This window comes from Thermobia domestica, chromosome 13 (assembly GCF_964235325.1).
Source record: "Thermobia domestica chromosome 13, izTheDome1.hap1.1, whole genome shotgun sequence".
NCBI classification, from domain to species: Eukaryota; Metazoa; Arthropoda; class Insecta; order Zygentoma; family Lepismatidae; genus Thermobia; species Thermobia domestica.
Window position 1 is genome coordinate 12,490,079 of NC_137466.1, and position 16,210 is coordinate 12,506,288.

At 36.0% G+C, this 16,210-nt stretch overlaps 1 protein-coding gene across 1 annotated transcript in view; it reads right to left on the reverse strand.

Annotated features, from left to right (window-relative positions):
• The window catches only part of LOC145669123 (pancreatic triacylglycerol lipase-like), a 41,618-nt gene that overhangs the window by 10,408 nt on the left and 15,000 nt on the right, over positions 1 to 16,210 (reverse strand). Inside the window, exons 5-7 of the mRNA XM_081737469.1 lie at positions 14,641 to 14,749; positions 7,544 to 7,660; positions 1,857 to 2,095 (exon numbers count right to left, since the gene is read on the reverse strand). Of these exons, the coding sequence (XP_081593595.1) occupies positions 1,857 to 2,095; positions 7,544 to 7,660; positions 14,641 to 14,749 (465 nt within the window). The remainder of the gene's footprint in view (positions 1 to 1,856; positions 2,096 to 7,543; positions 7,661 to 14,640; positions 14,750 to 16,210) is intronic.

The following is a 16,210-nucleotide window of genomic DNA, read 5'->3' on the forward strand; positions in this document are numbered from 1 at the left end:
GTTGCATGGAAGAACAAATGAAGAAATTTACAAGGAACAGTTCCGGTTCAGGAGAGGTAAAGGAACAACAGTTGCAATTGCATTATTAACGGTGACCGGTGAAAGGTTTATAGGAAAAGGGAAACAGTTGTATATGGTACTTGTTGATACAGAAAATGCTTTTGACCTTAGATTTGGGGATTGTTGTTAGAAGTTTTAAAGATGATTGGCTTGGAATGGATAGATCGAAACTCATAAATAAAACTTAAATACGTATCAACAAGAATGTGTTAGAATAGGAGAGGAAACAGCAGACGAGAGTGCAATTGGAAGGGGAGTTCGTGCGGAAGGCTGTCTCTAACCTACATTATTTAATATCTATCTAGAATTGATAGTCAAAAAACCCTACAAAATGAAGACAACATTTCAGTAGGAGATAGCATGATTAAGGTGTATACGGTTTGCAGCTTATGGCGCTTCTCAGAATCTGGAGAGAAAATCAGTAAAATATTAGAAAACTTGAGGGAGGGCTCTGAAGAATATGAGATTAAAATAAATATTAAAAAGACAAAAGCTGTGGTGATTAGAACAAAGAGGTCGTTGTCAAATATAGAAGTAGGAGGGCAAGAAATAGACTAGTTCTCAATACCTCGATAGTATTATCAGTGATGATATTAAATTCGAACTTGAAATAAAAGCAAGAATAGGAATGCCAAAATAAGTCTTTAGGAAGCAGAAAAGACTATTTTGTGGGACACTGACTAAAGAGTTTAGGAGAGTCATAAAATGCATCGTGTGAAGTATTATGCTGTATGGGTCAGAAACATGAATATTACTCAAAATGATGGAAAATGACTCTAAGCATTCCAGATTTGAGTGTGGAGAAGAATGGAGCCAGTTAGTGGGTAGAGCGGAAATCGAATAAGAGGATGTTAGAGATGGTAGGCTAGAAAAGAACAATTTTAGATATTATTAAGAAGAATAAGCAAAACTGTTTGGGACATTGGCTAGGAAGGAACTGTATCATGACGGACGTGCTAGAGGATATGGTGTCAGGAAATTGAATATCAGAAAGACAAAAGAAATGGTTCAGATTCGAATCTTAAGAGAGAGGGCGAAGAGGAGTACAATTAATTGACGATATGAAAATAGAGAATTCATATGGAGATGAAAGAGGTTAAAGGAATACCGTGGAGCATGAACGCTTCTCAGTTGCACCAAATGACCTGCCAACAATGGAGGAATTCCTGTGCTGATATAGAATATTGAAAGAGTTGAATGGCACCATAATTTTTACGGTATAGACAATTTTCGGTATTACTTCAGTTTTCCGTTGTACTGTACCTTACATATGACACATTTCGAATATTTACGATATATTTATTTTGTTACTTTTGTCTCACTATACATTATACCCTAGTTTATTAATTTACGTTGAAGCTCCTTCGTGGCTAAGTGATTAACGCAAGCGCCTTTGACGTGGGAGACCCGAATTCGATTCCCGGCAGGAGCTCATGTGGTTTGGATTCTCCATTAACCAATAAGTCCATGTATCACGTAGTCTCGCTGCTGGACTGGACGTTAAACTGAAAAATCAATCATTCAATAATTTACATCGTTAGTACTCTAAGCCCTTTCCGTGTCTAATGGCCAGTGCCCGCTATTAGCGTACGGAGAGAGCATTGAAGACATTGATAATTTCATGTTGGTTCAGATTTCATGTATCGTATGGCTTTTGTGCTCAAAGGAACTCCAAGCACTAATTCAACTAGCTAACCAATCATGCCAAGCATATGCGTAGCAATATATTAACATAGATTAGCATTAATATATTTAGTTGGTCAACATAAATAATATTGGAAATATAAATAGCATACCTGTTGGAATGATTGGAAATTATCGCACGTTCTGCCCACATACGCACATCTAGTGTTTCCAATAGTGTCAACGAAGTATGTCATAGCTCGCACGTGACTACATAGGCCACCACCACTTGCATCAGAATTTTCAAGTAAATTGTTGACCCAGCTATTAGGACTCCTCGGACACCCAGGCTGTGAATGTCCTCCATTCGGATAGAAATCTAGATGTCCTAAGCCTTCAGCCATTCCCAACCCTGGTAATGACAAAAATATATTATTTGCATTTTCCCGTTACTTTAAAGGATTTCATTGCAAACCTTGAAATTAGATTAAAACATTTAAATTATCTATCTGGATTTCTTCAATGAAAGTTTATAGATCAAATTCAGGGTATCCCTTGATAGAATATATAGTATTCAAACAAATATATTTCTAGAACTTAAGTTTTCTGATTATTTGTTTCCTACTGCACGTGTAATATGTAAATCATTTACAAAACACTGAGTAGCCAAATGTTTAATGAAACTAAAATGATATACTCTGTATATATATGCATCACTTTACAGTTAATCCTCGGATATCCAGTGAAGGGTTGGTAAACTCCTCCTCAAGTCGCGAATATGTATCGTGTGGTGGTAAGAATATGGGACAACTGTAGTTAAATTAGATCAAATAGGCATGATCGTAAGAGGCCACTAATTCGGCTATTTCAAGGTATATTTTTTTTCACGACTTACAATGTGTGAAATGGAAAGGAGAGGAAATTATGAAACGCAATCCCGACCAGGGAAGTACAAAAATTGTGTGTTAGGGACAGATGATAACTTAGACGCGCAGTAAAAGCATGCGGCAAAAATCATTAGACACCTTACCAACAGAGATGTGACCAGCACTGGGAGTGATACCAGTATTAACACTGATCGTGAGGTGTTTTCACTGGGATTTCGTGGGTGATTTGGAGAATACAATCCAAGAATAACAGAAGTGAACGCGTGCTTCCGATTACAGTAGTGCAAAACACTGCACAAATGGGCAGTTAAATAGTGGAAGAACGTCATGTGCAGGCCGAATCACTCATCATGTGGTGGGAATCAAACGAACACGTACAAGTCTAGGATATATATTAAGTGAAATCTATTTACCAGGGGGCATTCTCTCTACTATGAAATTTAATTGTAGGGAAATCATGGTGTGGGTCTATTTATCGTGATTTGAACTGAAATGTTTAGTGTTACTGCATTTAATCATGAATTTAAACGCCTATCAAACAATCCTAGACAATTCTGCTCTGTCAACCTTTTGGCAACAGTTTTGAAGTAGGCCTTTGTTTCAGCATTGCGTTTCAAATGATAAGGTCCGTAAAGAACACACCATCACATAGTGGTTTGAGAAAAAGGTGCAAGGGCTCTTCTGCCCGGCCAAATGCCCCACCTTAATCCTACTGGGAATTATTTAGGACGAGCTAAAACCCCGGTTGAGGGCACTCTACAATGCCTTAAATCACCATCACACTTTCATCATGTTAGTGGACGAATACAGGACAATACGTTTCGAAGTCTACGGCAATCTTTGGAAAATATTTCTCGAAGGGTTGATGGAGAGTTGCAGAGTAATACTATCTCCTTATCGGCACAAAATGGAAGAGGTTACTGAATTTCCTATGGGTATCTTGTCATTAACGGCAATGTAGAATATACTAATTCAACAGTAACTCCTAGTATATAAGTTGTTATATATAAATTAATGGAAACGATTATCATTATAAAATTATGTTATTAATATGCCTAGTATAATTGGCATGTCTCGAAATGCGTTAGAAAGATTAGTTGGCTGTTAGGGTGGGTATTTCTTCGAATTATTTTCTTAAGACTGTCTCTAACAATTTGGTCCTATTTCATTAACAATTATTTTATTTACAGCCTCAATAAGAAAAATATTAATTTCTTTGAGAAGTCAAGTAAGGTAATTTGTTTCTATGATAATATTTATTTTGATAATTTTATTAAAATAAATCTGATACGAATTTATGCATTTTTGAAAAGAAGTAATTCTTTAATGACCCTACACTATTGTCTCGTTGATTTCTCCAAGATCGTACAAACATGGGATTAATTTTTAAATAGCATTTCTTTCGGAAAGACTCTATAATAAGGCATGATTCAGCATAAGTGTCGTGTGGTGTAACGTCAAGCCAACACGGAACAAATCGCACGAGAAGCGCCATCTATAGGTCCTTGTAAAGTGTGTTTATCACAGTTTCTAGCCAGCTAGTTGTAGTGTAAGAGTGGGTGCGGAATGTAGCGTGAAGAGTCAAAATACCTTAGCAAGGCGATAGACAAGTTTTTCCAGAGCCAAAACGGCAATCGAAATCAACTTTAGAGCATTTCCGGAAGCAAGGTGTGTCTGACAGGACAACCCAGAGAGCCATAAAACGTTTCGTGGATACTGGAAGCACTGATCTAAAGCCGTCATACCGACCGAAACCGAACACCAAGCTAGATCCAAGGCTCAAGAGACTATTGGTCCAAAATCCATCATGCTCAGAACTTGAGTTGGCAAAGCGTGTGGGAACGTCGCAATCTACAGTGAATCGAGCAAAAATGAGGCTTGGAATTGTCACTAGGAAGAAGCAGCATAGACCAAAGCACGTGAAAAATCAAGTGGAGCGAGTCAAAAGGGGCACAACAAAACTACAAGATGAGTGTTCCTAGTGGCGGAGAACATTTTTTTGTAATGGATGACGAAACATACGTGTTCGCGAATCCCAAAGAAACGGCTGGAACTGAGTACTATAGCTTAGTTCCAGGACATGCTATCCCACACGAAGCTCGAGTGCAACTAAAAACGAAATTTCCAGCTAAATACTTGGTTTGGCAAACTATTTCTGAAGACGGTGTTGTGTCCGAACCATTCATTACCACCGGTACCATGAACCAGAATATATATAGAGAAGAGTGCATCCCAGAAACGGCTGTTGCCATTTTGGGGGGAAGAAGAGGACCATGGGTAATGTATTATTTTGGCCAGATCTGGCAACTTCACATTATGAGGGTACAGTGACCAAGCTTTTAGAAGACAACAACATCAACTTCGTTCCCAGAAACATAAACCTCGTAAATGTGCCCCAAAATTGACCTATCGAAAGATATTGGGCACTATACAAGGCTAAATACAAGAAAAGGAAAACGCCTCCAAAAAATTTGAATGGTTTCAAGCACGTGGGGGCAACCATTTCCAAGCGAGTGGCAGAAAAGTCCGGAAAAATGCTGTTCATGAGTTTCCGGAGCAAGCTGGTGGAGACCTACAGGCATGGACCAATGCCAACCAAGTTGTAACATTTTCTTGCAGCGTTTTGTACCTTCTGTTCGTGCAAGAAAGAATAAATAGTTTATCGTGAGTATGGCGCTTTCTATCTTGATTACAATTTCGCGACACTTATGCTGAATCACACCTTATTTACATTCATATTTCATTAACAACACTGCAACGAAACTTAATCTGTTTCTCTCCATCATCTTAGTCCTTTTTCACATATACTAAAACTAAACGTTCTTCGAAAAATTGTCCCGAAAGTGTAAAACACGTTTTTTTCTTTTACATAAATAAATATTTAATCAGCAATCATATAATACAAATGGAAACATTCTAGAAAGGCAATTTATTTAGGAATGGGTCATATTTGGAAGATTTGTATTTCAAAATCAACAATTTTGTTCACATTTCAAAATAAATATAATTGCATATAACATTAATTGTATTGAATAGAGTGCTAAGTGTTAATTTTTAAATCGCCGTGACGTTGTTTATATGCGGTTGTATAAACATGGAGAATTCATGCATTTTAACATTAAATTAGAACACCAATTTGCCATTAAGCATAAACACAAATAATGCAATTTTAAAATACCAACTATTAAAATAACAATAACAGTGTCGTTTTGTAAAACACCAATTTCTTTCTAAAGGAAACCACCTTTATACGAAATGCAACCATTAAATATTTACACCAGTGTGTCTGTAAGATGTGCAATTTTAGAAATTTATTTCACTATCTTGTGTTACATCCCTTATGTGTTTTTCAGTGCAAGCTCACTATTCATTATTAAAGTGCATCTCGATGGAGGGCAGTGGAACAGCACCAAAGGTGGCAGGCAGAGACATGACAGTATAAGTTGGAAATGATTAAACTTAACGGCCTGTGCGATACATGACAATGTAGCAGCAGCAGAGCAGAACTGACCAAAATCAGTAGCGTACTGGCCTACAATGGGCATGAACAGCTCCAACACAGACAAGGCATTGGGGGTATGATCCCTTGTTTGCCATGTTTGGTTATGGTAAACTATGTGTCGTCGATACGATGGCATGTGCTATCAACTGTAGCTGGTGGAGTGTGCAGGTGTGAGGGATGTTGTTCAACCACCGACCACACATGTTCATTCGGCGAGACATCGGGGAAACTTGTCTGACAAGTAATGAGCATTCTGTTTTGCCAAGAAGTGTAGGACAGTACGTACAATATGACGCCACTAATTAATTTGCTGGAATATTTTCCCCTTCTAGAACCTGCAATAAAGGGATATTAATCGAATCTCACACCTCCTTGGTGTTCTGTTGGCTGGCCAAATGTTTGTCTATGTTTTGGAGACACAATAAAGCACGGAATCGAATGGCACAAAACACATATCATCCGGTTCCGACTGAAGTGGCAAATCCAGACATAACCCAGTCTAGTGACACAAAGGCGCCAGATACGTATCTTGAATTTGCAGCCAGGAGTGAGATTGGTTTGAAAAGAAGATGTCCTGCCATTTGTCTCTGCATGTCCAACGTTCATGACACCATTGAATATCCCATGCATATGGTATACATGCAGCGAGAGCCGCAACAACCGGAGCTGTCCACATTTGTCCAGCTAGATAACGTACAACCGTTCACGGGGACTTTGAGTAGTGTAAAATAGTATCAAGTGCTTCCTCCATTGTGTAGGATATAGCTTTTCCATCCACGAGAGCCATCCGCATAGGCCATCTATTCTCAGTTCTTTCTCTGACGTGGTCACTAGAATCTAGTATGTCGCTGTATAATGCCTTTCCGGAGCTATCAAGCCCATACAAGCTGCACTATGGCCGCATTTCGTCCAAGGTGTGCACCAATGTTGTGGGAGGATAAAACTTCACTACTTATTCGTGATGAGTCACTACTTATTCGGTATCAAAGACTGAAATTATCTGTTAGGACTGCCATATTTGATGACGAGGCATCTTTTCACCTTATGTACATACTTACGTCACACGGACCTTCGTCTAGCACTGAATGGTAGCTGTCTGGCCATCCTCCCCTTGCTGTCACTAACGACTTAACAAGCGAACCTGCTGCTTTACAGCATTGTCGTTCCAATGAATGTATTTCCATAGTTCGCTTATTTCGAAACTTTTTGTTTCCTATAATGTCTTCTGCTTGGTGTTGCATTTTTAATGGTGAACAATGTATTATGTAGTTCTATCAGGTACAATCAACTTTTGGACAAATTTCAGTTTCTAATTTAAAAAAAGAAAGAAAAGAAAACATTTCGACTCTTTAATCCTGTATCATAAGTAAATTGTACCTTCAATTGTCAGATTTTAATATTACTGCATAGAATATGTTTGTAGCATCCGTTAAATTAGTTTAAGTAGTATTATTATAAATAAATATAATACCATATCCGTCCTGTGTTTGAAGATCCGTATGTATTACATCAACCAACATAGCATCGTCCTTATCCAACCTATGTATATCAACATTATTTCTGTATCCTCTGAATGGTGGATCTAAACCTGAAAATAGTTTATATTGCATGAAAGATTTCTGAAATATTAGTGAAACGATTAGGTATTCAATATTAATAAGTGAACAATGGTACCTGCCTAAATAGATAGAATTAACTGGCAAATATAATATGGAAGAGAATAAAAAAATCACTACACACTTATCTACATTTATGACTTGTAATACGCATTTGTTTCTATTTATCAAGCATTCATGATCGTTTATATCGTTCTCATGTTTTACGTAGGGTTGACGTAAAATACTAAGGTAATATGACGCGGGTAGATATAGCATTAGGTAAGAAAGGAGTAAGATATAATATTAGGTTATTCATAGAAATATTATAAAATGATTCAAGATGTTCTTATCTAGTTTTATATTTATTAACATTTATTAGTAGCATGAAGCTTCAGGTTACTATCAACATATTGTTTCTGTTGCATTCGTATTTTAATATCATATGAACTGGCGTAGGAATCACAGTTTCCGAGTTTTATTCTTTTTTCACAGTATATTATAAAAAGTAAAACGTACCAAACTAAGATATGGATATAACAAACACACGTTTTCTGAAAATGTATGCAAGTGAGCGCTTGAAGCTATTCTTCATGAGATTTTTTTTACACACTACTGCTTGTAATACTCACTGGCTACTCCTGAGGGAAGCTGTACCACTAAAATTTTCATTTTATTTGCAACTGTTCTTAGGCAAATGACTCAACAGCTCGTATTACCAGACAATTTATTAGCCTTTAAAATATTCGTACTGTGCTAATATAGACAACATATTTTGAGCAAAATTACGTTTCCCTATCAAAGTAGTTTATGCGTATAATACGGTATAGTCCTCTTCACTAAAGAATATTTTTCTGAATAACTTCTTATGACATTATGTTATGTCAGAATGCTCAATATCAGAACTTAAATCCGTATCTTCCCTTTTACTTGTTCTCTCTAGCTACTTCTCTTTCATATCACTAGAACTGCTCGTTGGGTCAAAATGACCCCTGCTATTTTTTATTTCTTCTGTAACTCTTACAGCTTTTAATTTTTTAATCCTCAAATATTGTGATTTTTCCTATACTTTTAGAAGCTTTTTATATGGATTTCTTTCACAATTAATTATATTAACTTTATCTAAATAATGTTAGATATTCTAGAACGGCACAAGGGGTGAAATGAAACTCTTTGGCAGGGCTATGTTGTGAAAGTCTTTGTAGTTACAAGTAGTGCGGAGAGAACTGATGAGATTGAATGGTTACCAATAGGTGGAACTCATCCTTCAACATCCAATTTATCAAGTTTCCCACAAACCGTCTGTACTTCTGGAAAACCAAGTACATCGAAATTACTGCTAAAGATTCTACTAAGTGGGAAGTTCTAGATATATATTCCTTGACATCTGGAAGAAGGCGTGCTGTCAACCTGCTGAAGGAGGGAGGCGATCCAACTATCCATTCTTGTCACGTAGATGGTAGTGTTATAAATGTTTTCTATTTTCTGTCTCATTTTTGATGAATCTATGCTTCGTTTCATAAGCGCACTGAAAGGAAAATCCCAGAGAGTGTTACTCAAGGATGATTGGACGGTGTAATTGAAAGAGTTGAAAAATGATGGCAACTTTTTCTAGCATTAGGGATGCATTTTATGCCAAAAGTATATCCTTTGGTGATCAATTTTCTTTACCTAAAGTTCATTAATTGTCTATGGGGCTTACAGTTCATCAAATATAACATCTTGAGAGACCGATTCAAAGGAATTCTAAGACTTCTCTGCTTCGATGGCAGATCTTCCCTTCAGTTTGCTCTCTAGGTGACAAGGTTGATTTCGTCTCTGACATATTGGCTACATTTGTGGAAAACTGTCTCAGATATTGTAGCCCAAGTGAAAACATAACTATTAATGAGAAGTTGATCGTAAGTAAGGCAAGTCAATTGTGCGAAATAAGCCTCATAAATACAGGATCCAATTTTGAATACCTGCTGATATCTCAAAAAATGTGTATACAATGGTTTTCCAGAAAAGGACGACACACTCCTGGGAAGTCAACCTCTTGGTGTGTATGTAGTACTCCAAATAATGGAGCAATTTCTGGCTCTGAAGATAAATGTGAGAACTGGTAACTTCTTCGCATAGCAAAAAATGGCTGAAAAGTTACACGAATAAAAAAATCTTTGGGTGAAACTATGAAAATAACGGTCGGGTAATTCCTGACGAAGTGAAGATGGACATGGCTGAGCTTCATTCAAGTGTTATTTTACGAGAAATATCTAAAACGAACTCCATCTTGAGAGGGTATCAAGGCAAGAGAAAATGAGAATGTTATTCTTCTAAATGCACTGCATTCTGTTGTGGAGGTTATCAAGAATGAGAAAAGAATATAGTATTTGTGTTTACAACGCCTCAAAATTCAGTGTTAATATTCTTGACCAAATATGCCAAAAACATTAGACAAAATCTGGTTGTAGGAGATTGTCAACGTACGTTTTCAACAACTCCTTAGATATTCGAAGAATCAATGTTTGGGAGCTCCTCCGTGGCTAAGCGGTTAGCGTACGCGCCTTTGGCGTGGAAGTCCCGGGTTCGATTCCCGGCGGGAGTTCATGTGGTTCGGATACCACGTTAATCAGTAGGTCCACGTCTCATATAGCCTCGCTGCTGAAAGGGGCGCTAAACTAAAATCAACTCAACTCAACTCAATCAATGTTTGGGTATTACAGTGAAATAACAGGAAAAATACTGTAAAGGAAAATCTTTACTCTCAAGATTGCTAAAGAATTGACTAAGTGGCTAGAGGTAAAAGAAAAGCAGCAGAAGACTAATGATAAACGAAATGTGCTGAAGAAAATGAACAAATACTAAATTGAATAATGCAGGGTGTACGTGTGTCCGGAATGCAACAGAGCTTTTTGTAGAAATGCAATGAAAAAATAGAGAAAATATGTGTGAACTGTTGTTGCGGGTATTATTCAAAAACGTGTTGAGTGATAAGTATCCTGGTCCAGAATGAAACATCACTGACAATATTTAAATATCAAAATGTATCCTTTATTTAATAAGTAGGTCAATTTACTACCCAGCCAAGAGTGACATAAAATGTCTTAAATGTACTGTAGTAGATTATGAAATATTTTGTGAAATAAATGTGGATAACGTTCCATTATAAATAACAAGATCCAATGCTAATTGAATGACGGGTCAAATTAAAATCTTCCACCGTTCTCGTTTATTAGAATCCCGACCATTCTAATGAAATAAAGGTAACCAAGAAGTTATGTCGCTTTTAGTGGGGGTCTGTGTTCAATTGGCCCTCACATCGTGGGTTAAATAAGAATGGACATAAGGCGAAGGTCAGTTTTGATGTGGGTATATACAACATACTACCTTGTTGTGGTAGATCAGTTACATAGTGAACGTGCTTAAGGACAGAGTGAACGTGGGACTTCCATAAAGCGTCATAAGGGCATGTATGCTGTATGATATCAAAACTGGGGTCAAACGACGCAGTAATGGGTAGAAAATATGCCAGGCCTTTGGTGAGGGTGCAGCGGTGAACAGTGCAGCGATGGTTTAACAAGTTTAAGAACGGTTACGAAACAAGAAGAAGCACTTGCGGGAAGACAAACACACGTACAAAATGAAGATCTACAGGCAGCACTTGAGGTGAACAGTGGCCATACATGTGAGGAACTTAGACTACAAGTCAATGTGAGTGAAGAAACCATCCGGCAGCACCTGCATCTACATGGGAAGAACTTCAAGTTGGTCCGACGGGTCCCATATGATTTAACCCTGAGCTACAAGGCAACGCAAGCAGACACATATTTCTTTGCTGTCTCGTCTGAGAAAGGCCCTAGAAATAGATCCAGGACACCTATTCTTGGACAGGGTTTTTACACGTGACGAGAAGTGAATCATGTACAGAATGCTCCACGGCGCTGTCATCATTGATTAGCATTCCATAAACCGGTTCCAAAACAGCCCAAAACCGGCACTACACCAGAAGAAAGTCCTCCTGTATGTTTGATGTACTGCTCGCTATATCCTGCATCGTAAACTGCTACCAGCTGGTTAGAATATCAATGCAACTGTGTACTGTAAGGAGTTGGTTGAGCTATGTTGAAGAAAAACTCAAAAGTCTAGATTCACACAAAGGAGAACGCTAAGTCTCGCGTGGGTAGGATGACCAGGATACCATTCTACGTCTTGGATGGGAATCACTATTGCATTCACCGTACTCCCCAAACATTGCATCATCCGATTACCACCTGTTCCATTTAATGGACAATCACCTTAGAGGACGCCAGTTCAAATCCCTAGTTGAGGTGCAAAATGCAGTTGACACCTTCTTAATTCATGGCTCACTAAGGATGAGGATTTTGTTAAATCGGTTTGTCGCGCTCGAAACCAGTTGAGCCATTTTATTTTCTACTCCATTTCATTTATTAGCGACATTCTCTCCTCGAAACTAACACCGATTTTTATGATGCTGAAATTATAAAATATATGTGAAAAGTTTTTACACCACCAATTTATCGCTAATAGTTCGCTATATCATGGAAGTGACTACAATGATAACTGAATTAGTACAGAAAGGACAAAACAAAATATAGTAACCATTTCTTCACAAATTGTATTCCATTTTAAGATAATTGTTATGTACAATCTTTTAGAAGTAATATATATATATATATATATATATATATATATATATATATATATATATATATATATATATATATATATATATATATATATGCTTTTAACGATGAAATAATTTTCCAAGTAGGTACAATTTATGAATTATTTGGAGATCATTTCCAAGAAACAAACTTACAAATTATATGTTCTATAGCACTTCCACCTAATTGAACTTAATTAAAGGTGATCATTTTTGTATTGTTTATCCGTTCGTTCGTTCAGGATAAAATTAAACTTTAGCCTTATACCATTCATCTTTTTCCTTATATTTTTTTCGAATGTTCTTCCTACTCCAAAAAATAAGGAATGCTTATTGAAGAGTAATAAACAAAATTTGTTAATTTTTGAAATACAACTTCAACGATTTTCTTTGAATTCATAAATCATTGCATCACTAAGAACCATATAATACGGTACAAGCATCTTGTCTGTAGGAACATTCCAGACAATATATTTTCCTCTTGGAGGTTGGTTCTTTCTGAAAATTTTCCCAGAAACGATTAACGGAATTTTCTTCATATTCCATCATAAATATTTCATTATTAAGCGTATAATATATATCGTCACATCTGAAAATGTTCATAATAACTAGTTTACTCTTTTCCTTTCGGAGGAGTTTCTATTAAACGATGAAGATAATTTTCCCCTCCTTTCATAAATACACATTTAACTTCTAACACTATAATCTCTTGTACGTTATTTCTCTTAAAAAGATATTTCACTTTTTCGGATAGCATATTTTGGGTCAAGAGTCAATATAACACAAACGACTTTTTTCCTATTTCATAAATCAAAATTTCATTAACCATCCAGTAGAACCCTATAATGTTTAGCATGTTATTTATTCTGAAAGGATCAATCAGCAATATATACAGTTTAATAATGGAAGCTAATTTCTTTGGACTACTATTCTCTAACGTTGGTTAAGCGATTTTTCGTATCCCATAAGTAAATATTTGATTAATGTGCCAGACAATATAATATAATACGTTTTTCGCGGAAAAATCCACGCAGAGTTGTTTGTTAATAGCTTAGTTTCTTATGGATATATTTTTTGTCAGAAAGGATTCGGGCAACTATTTTATATTTCGCAGATACATACGTTATTAGAAGGCCTATCATGTGGGGTAACTGATTTCAATAAATTAAAATAAGCAATGAGGCTGGTTTACTCTCGGGGGTGAGTTTTTCTCATAATTTTCTTAAATATGTCACTCTCCATTTAGTATTATTTTAGAAAGATATATTGGTAACTATATAATATGGTGTAAGTTATTTTGTATAAAGGAAATCCTCAAAGGTAGTTTATTCTTGGAAGATTGTTTGCAGACTTTTAAAATCGAAAACTGTTAAGTTAATATTTTTCACATTCCATAAATATATATTTCTTCTAGAACAATGCAAAATGGCATAAATATTTCTTGTGAGAAAATCTACAATTAATGTTTTGCTCTTAAGGTATTCCGAAAACGTATATATTTATATTTTGTAAAAGTGTCCACTATAAATCTGGTATAACATGATCCTTTAAGAAATTGGAGCAAAAAAGTTTATTGCGGCGGCCCGTATTCTTTATTCTACTTCATTTGCTAAACGCATGCCCTACATGTTATATTGTAATATCAATAGTGAAGAGCTATACATAGAAGCAATGCTGTTCTTCTTGAGAATATGTGGCAATTTAAGTAGTGTTTTTTCCCTAGGAGATAAAGAATAAGTATTGTAACACTCATAATTTCTTTTACTTTTTCCCGGAGGGAGAGTAAAATCAAAGGTCGAGATGTTTTCACTGGGACATCAGTAGGTGCTAGCCCAAAAGAGAAGTCATTCGAAAATATGACTTGAAAAACACTGATCGGATCAGATCTATATAAGAAACAAGATTCAGATTAAACTATGTTTTACTATAATTTTTAGAGAGGCTAGAGGATAAAATGCTTAAAATCGGGAGTTCAATAGTTGATTAGGTTAGGTTTGGTTAAGTTAGAGTGTACATCAAATAGTTTTCTTACTGTAGTCACTGGTATGTGTAAAATGCAGTCGTAACATCAATAATATAAAGTAATAGAAGACATAGATCTGTTGCTAACGATCCAGCTAGCATGTATTAGAAACTTGACAAACGAATACTGTAACGTCAATTCGTGACGCATCTGATGATTCAGTATTAATTTGTATACTCAGATCGGAAATTGATAGTCAGTTCCCTGCCGTGATCATATTTGTCATCATATTTATTTACGTTATTACATACATTTCTACTAAAAATCTAATTGATAACAAATACCTGTAATTCGTCCAATATCCTTCACGAAAAGTGATACGTATGCTGCAGCATGAGCACCCACGCCTTCTCCTATCAGATGAACATTGTATGATTCTAAACCTGTCTCTTTCTGGAATCAGAAAACGTGAATTAATCTGTTTCGGTACAAAATCAGAGTTTAAGCTACACTTTTATCCTGATGCTGGAACACATAACTTATTAATAGCTTTATGAATTTAGTACCTTGTATATTAATGTATGATTAAATTCTTTGCCAAACTGCTGTTAAGATAGTTTTGAGATATAAACTCTAATGTACACACAACTCTGGCCGGTCGCTGACTTAATGTGTAGTAGATATAAGATAGGAAGAAATCTTATAATGTAGAGCGAAAGGCAATGCACGCATTTCCTATATATGTTTATGACTTAAGGAATGAACAGAAAGTAAACATCATTAACTGCAAGTGTAATATACATAGCTGTAAAAAAAAAAAGCTTATTAAGTTTACGTTTCTTTTTCGTGAAAACTGAACTTATTGGGCCTTATGCAGAGACGTTCTGACACATGATTAGTGACATACTAAAGAGTTCGACTAACATGTTTTCTGCAGTAGTCAAGCCTTTAGTATGACGCTAATCTTACTACAAAACGACTCTGCATAAGGCGGATTGTGATTTACAGGATATTTAATTTGTGTTTGTTATGTCTAATGATGTTGAAATTCGATTAAGCAAACTTTCGCAAGCCAATCCCTGCGCAATATAATATTTTAAACACCAATAAATAGATTAAGGTCTACTACCATACAAAGTTTTATCCCGATCGGATTACTTCTGTAAATGTGAAACAGAATTTGATCCCCATCATATGAGTTCCGTATACACGATACAAAGTTTGATCCCGAATGGATGAGTTCCGTATACATGATACCAAGATTGATCCCGATCGGATGAGTTCCGAACATATGATACAAAGTTTGATTCCGATCGGATGAGTTTGGTGCGTGGGTTGTTTTGAAAATATGACGTAAACTTTGACCGCCAATAACTCGAGAGCCATAATCTTGCAGAACAAAACATTTTACATGTTTTTTGAGTAGATGGAATTCGTACACTATACCAAGATAGATCACAGTCGGAAAAGTTCTGTGTATGGGCTTCTGCTTTCGAAAAATCAGAAAACCATTATCGTCCATAACTGAGAAAAACGCAAGTTTCTACAATAGAATATTGCATACACTTATTTAGCAGGTCATGGTCCTGCACCATACCAATTTTGGTTTCAATCAGATAAATTCAGCTGAACCGTTAGGATTTATATATAATGCCCTTGATTTTTCAAGAATTTAAATGAATGACGATATATATATATATATATATATATATATCAGTCTATGATTTACTAATGCATTACTTTTAGTAAATAAATTATTCACTCATTTATTTCTTAGAGAATGAAATTATGAAGTTTTTCTCGAAGCACTTTCATTTTATATTCAACTTAAAATATTTTACTGATATCTGATTGCTGTGTTCACATCATTGTCAGAGTTTGTCGTTTCAGATTCGTCATTTTGCAATTCATGTT